Source organism: Pinus tabuliformis, chromosome 3_2 (genome assembly GCF_031772625.1).
Source record: "Pinus tabuliformis cultivar Carrire ecotype Pingquan chromosome 3_2, CPIR1, whole genome shotgun sequence".
NCBI classification, from domain to species: Eukaryota; Viridiplantae; Streptophyta; class Pinopsida; order Pinales; family Pinaceae; genus Pinus; species Pinus tabuliformis.
The window spans coordinates 69,026,439-69,040,059 of NC_142302.1; the positions used below are offsets into that span (position 1 = coordinate 69,026,439).

Consider the following 13,621-nt stretch of genomic DNA (forward strand, 5'->3'; position numbering starts at 1 on the left):
GATATGGTGGATTGTAGCAAGGATGAATTTCTTTTGCACAATACTAACATTAAGGTTAGGACATCTACAAATGCTATTGAAACAACTTGCAGATGGATATTGCAACCATTCTTCTCCAGGATATAGTTTGTCTTTGGTTGGTGTAGAACATGTGGATATGGTTGTTGAGTATGGCCCTTCGGACCATCCTTCCTCCGGTTCCCTGCATAAGGGGGAACCTTCAAACAAACACACTGGTGAATAAAATATTTCACAAGAAGCATTTTCTTCATTCCCCCTTTCAATATCACCAGGACAATTTTCTGAAGCAACAAATGCAAGCCAATGCATTGTAACTACCAAGGAGATTGAAGCACTCTCAAGTTGTCAGCAGGAGGAGGATTTCGTTTTGACATGTTCACCAGAACCTATAGAAATCTCTTCAACCAAAAACCCCATTAGTACTCTGGAGGAGGCTAAAGATGTTGCACTTGTTCCGCTAGAAGTCCTTCCCAAGGGTCCAGATTATCATAGAGATGAATGTGTTAAAAGTAATTTTTCTTCTGGGTTTCAAGCCATATCAGGTGTGCCAGGTATATGTTTTGAATCTGGAAATTACATAAACCATGTCCCTGTTGAAGTGGGCCCAGATCTTCAACTAAAACCTGGGGAGAAAGTAAAAATAGTTGTTAAGGAAGACACTTCTCATGATGCAGAAATGAAATTGGAAGGAGATTTTGATAAAGCAAACATAAATGTTGACCCCGCTGAAATGGCCAGCTGTTCAAAAGATTCACTTTTATGCCAATCACTCCTCGAAAAATCTTGTGGACCTCTTCCAATGGGGGATGATGTTAAAGTATGCGATATTTGTTGGGGTATAGGTTATGAAGAAATGCTCGTGATCTGTAACATCTGTAAGAAAGATGCTGAACACATTTATTGTAGGCCAAGTATGTTAGATGAGGTTCCTGAAGGTGATTGGTTGTGTGAAGGCTGCAAGTTGCAGCAGAATGCAAGTACCAAGAGAGTTGAGACACCTCCGAACTTGAGAATGGTGTTGAAGCTGACATGCTTGACCAACAGGAAACATAACTATGGTACATCACACTCTAGGCTTTCAGCTAAATTGGACAAAATGAAGTTAGGACCTGATAGACAGAGAGCAATTAAAGATACTCTGAGCTCTCAAGTGTCTACCAAAAAGGCAGGAAGAGGGTTTTGAAGTGGGACCTCCAATGGAAAAGTTGGCCTTTCAAGCTTCCAATGGATATTCAGGCTCTTTAATTTCAAATGCAAAGCCTATCTTTTCTCGGGAGAACTCCTTCAAAGCATTAAATATCACGAAAGTAAAAACATCCACTACTGTATCCCCAACAACAAATTCATTGAGCAATAGCAATAGTCTTCATGACAGTGATAATTCTTCAGCTTTATTAAGAGCTTCTTCCCCAAGGGAAAATATGCAATCTTCAAAGAGAAAATTCGTCTCTTCTAATGGTTTGGCCACTGACTTTCCAACATTCACAGGAACAGGCAAGACTGGTAACAGTGTTTCATTTACTGGCCTTGTTGCACTTAATGGTAAATCATCAATAGATAGAAATTTCCCACTTGCAAGATTGAACAATCTTGAGAAATTAGTAATATGAGCAACATCCACCCAGTTCAGGGTTTTTCCAAATCTTCAAAATCCACGACAAATTCAAATTTATCAGCTCTTTCAGAATCAATGCTGACATATGACATTCAAAGTGTAAAAATAAAGGAAATTAGAACTAGACTTCAAATGTCAGTTGAACTGTTGTAGGCTGTAGCTTCAGTATTTGAAAAGGACAGTGGCTGAATATGCTACACAAATGGTTGCAGGCTTGAGTGATCCTTAGATAGTAAGGAATTACATGGGAGGACCTTATGTTGATATGTTGGAACTTCATAAAGAGTATTTGGGGGCATTATTTGCTCAATAGAAGTCACAGTATGACCTGCCCTATTTAGGAAAAGGTGGCACTCTTAATCTGAGCTTTAATATCAACATCACCCCAAACTTTAGTGTGGGTTGCACAGTCATTTCAAGGCATTTAAGGGCGGCTTTTGCAGTTGCAAATACTCATGGTGGCAGTGAATATGGAGAAGAGCCAGGGACTATTACATCACTTGTTTGGAATGAATATCGATGGATTGGAAGTGATCAAAGGAAGAGATATGAATCATTTGAGAGGTCCTCATTCTTGAAATTAGGAGGACAAATTTTGCAGCCTCCGAACTTGCAATTGCTTGAGGGCAAGCTATTTTGGGAAGAGGGGACTATAATGTCCTCTTCAAATTGATTGATTAAAGGGGGATGGAATAGCCTATCTGACCCCGTAGGCTATAGTCTTGATAAAGGGGTACAAACCCAATTTTTTCAATGTTGGGGCAACATTGTGAAATAGTTGGGTCGGCTGGGGCTAAAAACTCCAAAATTGGGGGTTGCACTCACAACCCCTCACATTTGGGAGTCCATGGAAAAATCTATAAATAGAGGAGAGCTGGAATTGAATTGGCATCATCAAATTGGATCAAATACATCTGTTTGTTTTGAACCGTGGCTTTGAGGGTTTTAAGATCCCTTTTCCCCTACTAATGTCGGCGGTGAAAGATTCTACCCTAGGTAGTAACTTAGTAAAATTCTAATTTATCTTCCATTCTGGTTTGGGAATTGTGGGATTCAATTATCTGAAAAACACAACAGAATTCGTGGCAATTATAAGGAAGAAATTTTAAACTTCTCTGAGGCAGAAGTTTGATGGTTTCCTGAGGCAAAATTCGGACATCCCTGAGGACAGTTTCTGTGGTTTTCTGGCTAGACGACATTGCTTAAGAAATCTGGGCCCAGGGCTGCAGAGCCGCAGGGTTGCAGGGTCACAAAGCCGCAGAGCCGAATATATTCTGAGGCAGATTTTCGGTGGACTGTCCGTGAAACAGTTTGACCTTCCTGAGGCAGAGTTCGTCATTTTTCCTGAGGCAGGGTTTGGTGACCCTTTCTTGAAGTAATTTTGGCATTCACTTCCTTCTTTTTATGTGCTGCCAATTCATGCAGATCTGTAGATGGAATTATAACATCCTTGACGATATCTTAGAGATTGTTTTCTTCCAAAAACCGTGTTACCTTGGATTTTGATGACAAGTATCTGGAGGCACCATCTAATTTGTCCTCAAATCTGAGACTTGCTGCTGCCATCTCTGAGATCTATTTTACAAACTTTTCAGATCTGAAAATAAAACAAAAAAATATACCCGCAAGAGTGGTTAGTCCTTCAGGCAACAATAATGAAACCCTCTCACCGCTGGTCTTTGATTCTGGTAGTTGATCTACTGTTGTAAACCCTTGAGGATCTCAATTAGAGATGAGCCTCTCATACCATGTAAAATTTTTCTAATTGAAGATGACAACTGTCCTGTGTTTCTTTCTCAAGTAACTCAGATCTTGAATTACTCTAATAACAGAATAAAAATTCTGAACATGCAACAGTAACACATATAACTGGAAAACATAAACAGTGGAAGCAAAATAACTTTTCAAGTACACACAGAATTCTGTCCTTCAAATCAGCTTATCATTAATGATCAAATCTTACAAGGACACGTCAAAACTGAGGTTTTCAGCTTCCTGGACACTCAGATCTGCTCTAGATCTGCTTGCTGGTAACTCAGATCTGTTCTATCTGCTTGCTGGATACTCAGACCCACACTTTACTGAATTTCTGTACAACACTGTTCAATCTGGATTCTGATATGACCTTGGCTCCTCTCCTGTGCTTTCAATCTGCTCAGCTGATCTTTCTCTGATCTCCTGAGTCTTTTTGATGTCCAAAAATGTGTGTATACAACTTCTCTTATCTTGTTCTATTTATGCTCTGAGTGAGACAATTAATCTTCCCAATCTTAGCAATTAATCTCCTTAATCTGAGCAACCATCTTTTCTCAACAATGATATGTACAGCTAAGATTAGATCAAATCCAACTCACTAATATTCCGAAAATCTCTAGAATATTTCATTTAGATAATTAAGAGTTAGGAGATCTAGTGAAATTGATCTTTCACTTTTATCTACTAAGTGAAATTACAAGATGGTATTATTTCCCAGTTTTACTAGGTGGTCACCAAAAGTTGTCTTGGACCACTTCTCACACTTCACACCTTACATGTGTAAGAAGTTCCTACACGAGTTACACTTATTGACATATCATGTATACCTTGTACCTAGTTCCAAATCAAAGCGAAGGTCTTAGCAGAATGCCATTCCTCACATGCTGCTGGTCACACTGGCTTCTTTAAGACATATAACAACAGGAGTAATTTCTTTTAGAATGGTCTCTAAGAAGAGGTGAAAAATCTTTGTTGCTTCATGTGAGACTTATCAGAGGAATAAAACAGAGACTGTGAGAAGTCCAGGACTAATGTATGCCTTGCCCATTCCAAATAAAAAGTGAGAATCCATTAACATTGTCTTTAGCAGTTTGCCTCAGGCCAGAGGGAAAATCTCCATCTTTGTTATGGCCGACTGATTGACTAAACATGTCTATTTTATTTCCAGGGTGCTACTGACAAAGCCTCACATGTCGTTGAACTATTCATGCCACATGTCTATAGGCTGCATGGATTTAAGAAAATTCAGTTTGGAGTGAGAAGAGCCTACTAGGTTTTAAGAGAAATTTAAGGTTGAATGGCAGCTTTAGTGTAGCAAAAATTAGTGGCATTAATTTGAAATTTTAACAAAATAAAGTTTAGTGTAAAGTTGGTTATCCGACATGCAAAAGACAAGTGAGCAAAGATGTGCCTGAAAGCTTTAGACGGGCTATTATGCCTGATAGGAAAGTATATTTGGGAATGTTTTCTTGTGGGTAATCTGTGAGAAACAGATTCCTAGGTCAAGTGCAGTGTCCATATTCCTCTTGGACAGGCATGGATTCACATCCAAACCTATCAAGGAAAGCATTTTGTGGTAATGCTTCAAAAAATGTGCCTTGAGTGGCTGCACCATGGAGCAGATTTTCATTGGCGTAAGGTGTGAACTGTGAGGGGTATTTATTTTGCCAAAATTGTTCAGGACATGCACCTGATCTCATCCCTTTAGATCAAAGTGAGAATGGAACCCTGGTGGACAGCATAACACTTGTTCACCGCACCAGTGAGCCAATCGCCCATTGGCAGGAAAAGCCATTTTATCCTATATATTGTTGAAGCATTTTTTTTTTCATATTAATAAAGGCTCTGCTTTGAGGGTTTTCCACAAATATTTGAATGTTGTTCTTCTTTGTTGTCAAATATTCGACGTTTTATTCCAAAATTCAGATTTCAGGTATTTCATAACAATTATCTGTTTGTGTTTTTGTCTATATTTTTGTTTGGAATAATTTATAAAGATATAGCAGTCAGGTGGTTTAAGCTTTTAGATGTTTCATCAAGTAGATTTCAGTATAAAAGCATATTCCAGCTGTGTTTATCAGACGGTATTTGTTCAGGAACCTAACATGTCATATTTGGCCATGATGTAACTGTTTACTATTTTAGTATTACAGTGACTTGATCAATGGACATAGGATGCTTGTAAGAGATTAACTGCATACATGAGATACATTTTGGGTCTGTTTGGGTACATCAAACTTTGTTTATAAGATCTTCAATACCTGTTCAGGTACACCAAACTTTGTGTATGAGATCTCCAATAAAGAGAGTTACTTTACTTCATTGTTACTCCAGAATGAAGTCTTTTCTCTTAACCTGTCATTAGCCCTGTCAGTATTAACTGTTTAACATCTCTAATTTGTTTAAACCATCAGCAGACTGTTGTTATAGTTGGTGCATTTTTAGTGGGATGATACCATTTTGTTTGAATGCTTTATTTAGTTTATTTTTTGTACAAATGTTCTTATGAATAGTACTGCTATGGATGTCACGGTTTTTTAAAAGTGAGGACTCATATATAGTGAGCATCTTATTCACATCCACCCATTCATTGTTTAAACTCTATATTGTATCACAATGCAGGCAATTCCAGGGATGCTCCTCGCTTTAGTGCTCTGTTTTGATTATCGAAAGAACAGGGATCTTGGCGATGATACAAAATTGCCTGTTATGAGGGGCTGCAAGTATGTTTGGCATGCACTTTCAGGATATGCGACTGGTCTGATTGCTGCTCTTGCTGCAGGAATCTTGACACGATTACCACAGCCCGCACTTCTGTATTTGGTATTGATTAGCATCATGCACTTTAAATTGGATAACTTGCAAGTTAAAAATATATTTCTTTGGCATCTTCATTGTGCTTTGGTATTCCTCAGTTTACAAACTAGAAAGTTTTCATGTCATTGTCTACTTTGAGAATACAAATGAACTTGCATAGATTCCCTTTGAGAATACCTTATTGGGAACCTGTTTTAACTTTTTTTGTCAGTTCACTCACTTATTTCTTCCATTTGCTTTTTAGTATCCTTAGATGAAATGGCATTTTTTAATTTTTGGAATGGGTTATAGTTGTTAGGAAGTATTGAATAGTTCACGGAATTCCTTCTTTCATGTATGAATGCATTTGTGTACCTTTGGACACCTATTAATAGAAAGTGTATTCTGTCTCCAATTAAGAGATATTTGGAAATGCCTTGCACTATCAATATAATCAGTATTTTGACCTTTAATAAAAATGAACGAGTCCATCTTCCATAATTTTCCAGGGTTCTAACATTAGAAAATACTCTGATTGCATTTGATTTCGTGTATAAAACATATTTTCCCATTGGCTGTTACATTGTATTTCTGATGCCCACCTCTAGTATTGCTGTCGTCTGGAGTCAATGAGTTTACACCAGATTCTTTGTTTAGAGACTTGAGGTGTTTGGATGTTTCTCAGATTGTGTAACTGCAATGATGAATGGACTGAGAAGTTTGACCCAAGAAACGGTACAAAACTTTTGTTTAAGGTCCATTTTTGTCGATTTAACTTCATCCTACTGTCATTTAAAAATTAGAGCCTTCAAGGTCATGCACATAGCTGCCACTAGAATGTCAATTTCCAACAGCATGGAGCTCAAGTGATCTTCTTGTGCTGCAATAAGTCGAGACATGTTCCATTGTGTACCTAAACAATTAATCTTTCAAGATTTAGAATGCTTCTTGCTCATGTCCAACTTAGTGGATTGTCAGGTCACAAAGCATTAGGGCTAAGTTCCACAAAACATGGAAATGTGTACAAGTTTCCAAAACAATAACACTAGGAAATGTGATCGCCCCCAAAAATAGCTACCTAGGGGAAATGTGGTATATAAAAATTACAAAGACTATCATTTTTTTTTTGATAAATAACACATTATCTTGCAAGAAAATAAGCAAGAAAACAACAAATGATACACTTAAATGACATTTTAGAAGGAAACCCTTCTCTATATTATCTCTTATAGATGATTACATGATGCAAAATCCCATAGCTTGGTGGTCTTGACTAATGCCAATTCCATACCCTCATACATGATAAAATCCAGTTGGAAACACTACAATTTTGCCAACCCTGAAATCCTGAGAATTGTTAAGTCTGCTGATTTCTGAATGGGATATGAAATTCTAGTTTCTCTATATGAAGTTCAATGAGGTTGGAGCTACTCTACTGCCATTGAAAATTTAGAGCCTTCAAGGTCATGCACATAGCTGCCACTAGAATGTCAATTTCCAACAGCATGGAGCTCAAGTGGTCTTCTTGTGCTGCAATAAGTTGAGACATGTTCCATTGCATACCTAACCAATTAATCTTTCAATATTTAGACATGCTTCTTGCCCACGTCCAACTCAGTTGATTGTCAGGTCACAAAGCATTAGGGCTAAGTTCCACAAAACGTGGAAATGTGTACAAGTTTCCAAAACAAGAACACTAGAAGATGTGAGCCCCCCCCCCCCAAATGGCTACCTAGGGGAAATGTGGTATATAAAAATTACAAAAACTATAGACATATAGTTTTTTTTTGATAAATAACACATTATCTTGCAAGAAAATAAGCAAGAAAACAACAATGATACACTTAAATGACATTTTGAAGGAAACCCATCTCTATATTATGTCTTATAGATGATTACATCATACAAAATCCCAAGCTTGGTGGCCTTGACTAATGCCAATTCCATACCCTTATGATAAAATCTAGTGGAAACACCACAATCATGCCAACCCTGAAATCCTGAGAATTGTTAAGTATGCTGATTTCTGAATGGGATATGAAATTCTACTTTGTCTATATTAAGTCCATTGAGGTTGGGACCACTCTAAACATCCTGAAACAATTAATGGTAATGTTAAAAAATTAAGTGAAAGGATAGAAATGGTAAGATTAAAATTTAATATGACCAGTAATTACCAAGGTGACAAACTCCTTAGAGCTCAATCCCCTCTTTGTTTTGTCTTTGAGGTAATCAACGTGGAAATGTGTACAAGTTTCCAAAACAAGAAAATGTGACCCCTCCCAAAATGGTTACCTAGGGGAAATGTGGTATATAAAAATTGCAAAAACCATCGACATATAGTTTTTTTTGATAAATAACACATTTTCTTGCAAGAAATTAAGCAAGAAAACAACAATGATACACTTAAATGACATTTATGATTTTAGAAGGAAATCCATCTCTATGTTATCTCTTATAGATGATTACATGATGCAAAATCCCATCGCTTGGTGGTCTTGGCTAATGCCAATTCCATACCCTCATACATGATAAAATCCAATGGAAACACTACAATCTTACCAACCCTGAAATCCTGAGAATTGTGCAGTCTGCTGATTTCTGAATGGGATATGAAATTCTACCTTCTCTACATGAAGTCCAATGAGGTTGGAACCACTCTAAAGATCCTGAAACAATTAAAGGTAATGTTAAAAATTTAAGTAAAGGGATAGAAAAGCTAAGATAAAAATTTAATGACAAGTAGTTATCAAGGTGACAACCTCCTTTGAGTTCAATTCCCTCTCTGTTTTGTCTTAAGGGGTCATCAACATGAATAGGGTGATATTTTCTAATGGTGTCTATGCCCCTCATGGGTGTCTGGGTGGGCCCGAAAACTTCCAAAAGGGTACCTGAAATGTCACTGAAAATTGCTGAAATGCCTTGGAATTGCCTCCAGTCCAATTGTGCAGTGTTTCCAAATATGTAAATGCTTGATGGTAAGGCCAGCAACATTTTGAGGGCATTTTAGTACTTTATTTGGAAATATCATATGGTATAGCCGACAATGTTCCATAGCATTTTCTGTAACATAGCATTTGGGCATTCTTCACATGATTGAGTTATCAATAAATTCAAGAAACATTGTTCCTTGAGTCAAGAGACAAGGAAATTAAATAACGTTTTATAGTTACTGTCATTCCACCCATTGTATTGGAGTGTTATCCTCCAATACATAAATGTAATAGCTAATAATTAGGGATTTTAGTCTGTAGACAGCTCATGTCTATGTGCTGTCAAGAATATTTTGGCTGTAGGTTTTCAAGGCAATTATAGGGTAGCTTGTTAACTAGAGGTTGGAGTGTTCTAGTAGGACTTGGTTGAGAAATGTAACTAGTTTCAGTCTTAATAATTGTTGTTTTACTCATTTCAATATGTATCCTATGTAACAAACAAGAAAAGAAAAGAAAAAGTTATTATTATTAAAACATGGGTTTCATGCTCATTATTGATGGTCTTCACGGTAAAAGCATGTTCGTCGTGCTTCTAGGGTTTGTTAGGCCTTGATATTTATTGTCATGAGTCAAAAGAGTGAACATCATTATTTATAAGACGCTTTCGGGCAAAGTGTGATTGTAAAACAAATTATTTTTTAGTATAGAAAGTCCTGAAAGATCCAAAATTACAAGTCGGCCCTGGGAACATCAAGTCGGCCTAAAAGATGGAATTCGAACCCTTGAGAAGGATATATAAAGAAGCAGTTCGACCTCATTTGGGACAGACTCACTTCATAAGTTCGATCTATCAAGAAGAAGTTCAATCTGTAGCTGGGAGAAGCAGAAAAGGGAGAGTGAAGGTTTGGGAGAAGGAAGAAGGATGAAAATATCTTGTTTTGGGCTCTATCTCTCTCACACGTGCGAAATTCTAGGGTTTTTGGGCTGCAAGAAGAGGCTGAAATTGCAAGACCGAGTTGTAGTAGGACGAAGTGCAACATCTTGTAGCTGGAAGGAAGGATACTTTATCTAGACCTCGTTGACCTTAGGAGGAGTTGTCTTGCTCTAGGAAGGTCTCAAGAGGAGGCTGATCTAGGGTTTCCTTGGAAGCTGCAAGATCGAAATTGCAGGGTTGAAGTTGCAGGCTAAGTAGCAGTATCGAAGTTGGCAGGTCGAAGTTGTAGTGTGTAGCAGTTTGGTGCAAAATCAAGGAAGGACTTGAAGAAGGGCTAACTTGGTACTAGGAGAAGGACTTGGTCTAGGGTTTGGGTCTTTGTATCTCATTTGAAGCAGATTCTAAGAAGAGAAGAGTTTTCAGGTTTCCCCTTGGAGTGGTTTTGCTTTTGGTTGAGAGCCTAATAATTGTGTCCTCTATTGTTGCTATTACTGTTCTTGATATTGTTTGATGAAAAAGATCACACTGAAGAACATAAATAAGATAAATAAGATTCACAAGCAAATATCAAGGTTAAGGAAAATAAGATTAATAGCCGCCACTTTCCGTTTTCCAACATGGTATTAGAGCTAAGGTAAACAAGGAAGGCAACTGAAAGGACACTAGAAGGAATTGCTTGTCAAGGGGAAGAGAAAAGGAAACTCAAGAAAAGGCTCAAGACTCAAGAAGGTGGGTTTCTACATCAAAGGAGATCAAGTCTATGTCAAGCTTGCATCAAAGGAAGATCTGAAAGAAATACTTCAAGAAGAGTGTTGATCTCTCTTTGGAAGGCATCTTTGAAGAAAGCATAAAGGGACTTGATAAGCTATTATCAAGGACACTTCAAAGATCTTGAAGGTATCAGGAAGATTGAAGACATCAACAAGAAGAATCTTAATCTCAAGTAAGTATCGTATTATTACATTATGTCTGAATCTTCAAGTCATATGGGTTCTTTCTGCAAGGAGAGCAATAAGCTCGTTGGGGCATCAAACTATCTAGCATGGAAGAAAAGAATTGACTTGATATTCACAGAACAAGAAGTAATGGGATATGTTACTGGGGAAATTATTGAACTTGAGAAAGATAAGACACAAGAACTAGAAAAATACAAGAAAGGGGAAATAAGGGCACAGAGGATCATAGTGGAATCCATTAAAGATTCTCTTGTTCCATTTGTTGCAAATTTGAAGACTTCCAAGGCTATGTATGACAAGCTAGTGAATTTGTACTCGGTAAGTACAACAGGACAAAAGATGTCATTGAGGAACAAGTTGTATAGAATGAAGAAATCAAAGGATGAGGATGTGGCATCCTTTCTCATGAGAGTCTCTCAACTAAGAGACCATCTGCAAGGACTTGGGGAACCTATTACTAATTCTGAAGTAACCATTTGTGTACTAAATGCATTGCCACCAGAATGGAGCAACTTTGCAACAATCATCTACTCCAAGAAGGATTCAACTCCCTTTGATGAGTTGTGGGCTCAGTGCATATTGGAAGAATCAAGGATCAAGGTCAAAGATGACATTGGATCAAATGAGCAGTCTCAAGCCTTTCTAGCCCGAGTCAAGAAGCTAAAGAAGGGAAAGTTTGGAAAGTCCAAAAAGAAAGATATGTCCAAGGTTCAATGCTTTAAGTGCAATGAGTTTGGACACTTTAAGAGGGACTATTGAAGCCCTACAGAACGACGAGAGAAAGGAAATGAGTGAAGCTCATGTAGCCAAAGTAGTGGGAGAACCTGAGAAGAAGGCAAAGAAGGAAGAAGTGAAGGATCTTTACTACTAAAGAAGGTTCAGTGACTGTCAAGTTCTTGATGAAGGTTAATATTTCTTTTAGGATAATATGTTTTGCATAGCATCGTAGAAGCGTATGATAGTAGCATGTCTAGAATTTACATGATTAAGTTGCTTTGTAGAGATCATCTAGATAGATGGATAGATAGACCATTTTGCATATTGATCATCTAGGCATTATCTAACATTAAGTTAGTAGAAATCATCTTGCTTAGGTGGATCATTATGATCCCAGAAGAATCATAATTATGAAAGGTTCTTGGAAGAAGCACTATGACAAAGGTTAGTAGACATTCCATGTAATGTGGAATCAATATTGGTAAAGGGATGAAAGAATGCAATGGGTCAGGATGTAGGCTCTTTGTGAGATATATGAATAGCTAGATGATCAGATGAAAGCATAGGAATGAATGCTAGACATAAAACTTTGGATAGGATTCATATGTGTAGAATCTTATGGAAAGAAAGTTGGTTATAAAATATGCTTAGGGATATGGATATATGATGGTTGAAAAGGATAAGATTTGACTTACTTAAGGATGTATAAATAATTTAAGACTTTCTCTAGAATATATATAATAATTATTAACATCCAATATAGTCTCCGGAAGGAAAAATTGTAACGTGGTAATCAAGTTCGATGCTTGGACACTCTGATGTATGAAGGAAAAGTCATATGGAGATGGACCATGAAGATGTTGATGGAACAAGAAGGTCATCATGATGAGGGAAGACTGATTTTCATTATGATTAGTTATCTGGTTAACATATTAGTTTGCTACCTGAAAGAATGTTGTAAGAATATATGATGGCAGTTGAGGCAAGTTCAACTGTATAGATGAAGGATATTGAGGAAAGCTCGATATTTGGTACCTGACAACTGTGAAGTCAAGATATGGACATCTTGGGATTAAAAGGTAGTAGTGCAAGGAGATAACTTGGAGGTCAAAGCAAGATCACTTTCAAGAAGCTATGATCAACTTGAAGTTTGTGAATGCCCAATGTAATGCCTTCATATCAAAGAAGAAAGTAATGAGCAAGAAGATTGGCCTGAAACCTATCACAAGATTGAAGAGAGATGGGGGCTCCATGATACCTTGAAAGAAAGGAAAGCTCGATGATGTAGAAGAAAGAGGGAGTCGGGCAACTATGAAGAACTAGTAGCTGACACTCTTATGAAGATAAGCTGTAAGCAATGTTACCAGACTCGGAATCGGCAATAAATCGGCGAGGCAAAAGAGCGAAGAGTTTTAATCGGATCGGGAAAAAATCGGGAAAAAATCGGCAAATTCATTAAATAAAAATATACACATATATTGAATTAAAAAAACCATTTTTCATTAATATTGGGTAAAGGTATGTCCAAACAATGCATAATATCAATAGATGTCCAAAATATCATGAATAAATAAGTATCTCATATATGTTATGAGTCCACACATGATCCAAAGCACTGAGTCTTGAGTCCTTAGAAGCATATGCTTCTAAAAGTTTACAAAAAAGTTAAAAACTGCATACTAATCAGAAAAAAATCAGCAACTAAGAGTCTAAGACTCTTAAGAGTGAGAACTAGAAGCGATTCCTTCCACTCCTTCGCTTGCTTGACTCTCAAAGTTCTCCAAGTCATGAAGGCTGAAAAGAGGAGGCTCATCTAATTGAACCCATTCTGCCGCATTTGTAGCTTGCAAATCTAACTCTTCAAGGTCGATTGGTGAATGATCCATACCTGTCA

The 13,621-nt window shown here is 37.3% G+C and overlaps 1 protein-coding gene across 1 annotated transcript in view; it reads left to right on the forward strand.

Moving 5' to 3' along the window:
- The window catches only part of LOC149179878 (signal peptide peptidase-like 1), a 73,489-nt gene that overhangs the window by 20,069 nt on the left and 39,799 nt on the right, over positions 1-13,621 (forward strand). The window contains exon 2 of the mRNA XM_089415832.1: positions 6,014-6,214. Coding sequence (XP_089271958.1) covers positions 6,014-6,214 — 201 coding nt within the window. The remainder of the gene's footprint in view (positions 1-6,013; positions 6,215-13,621) is intronic.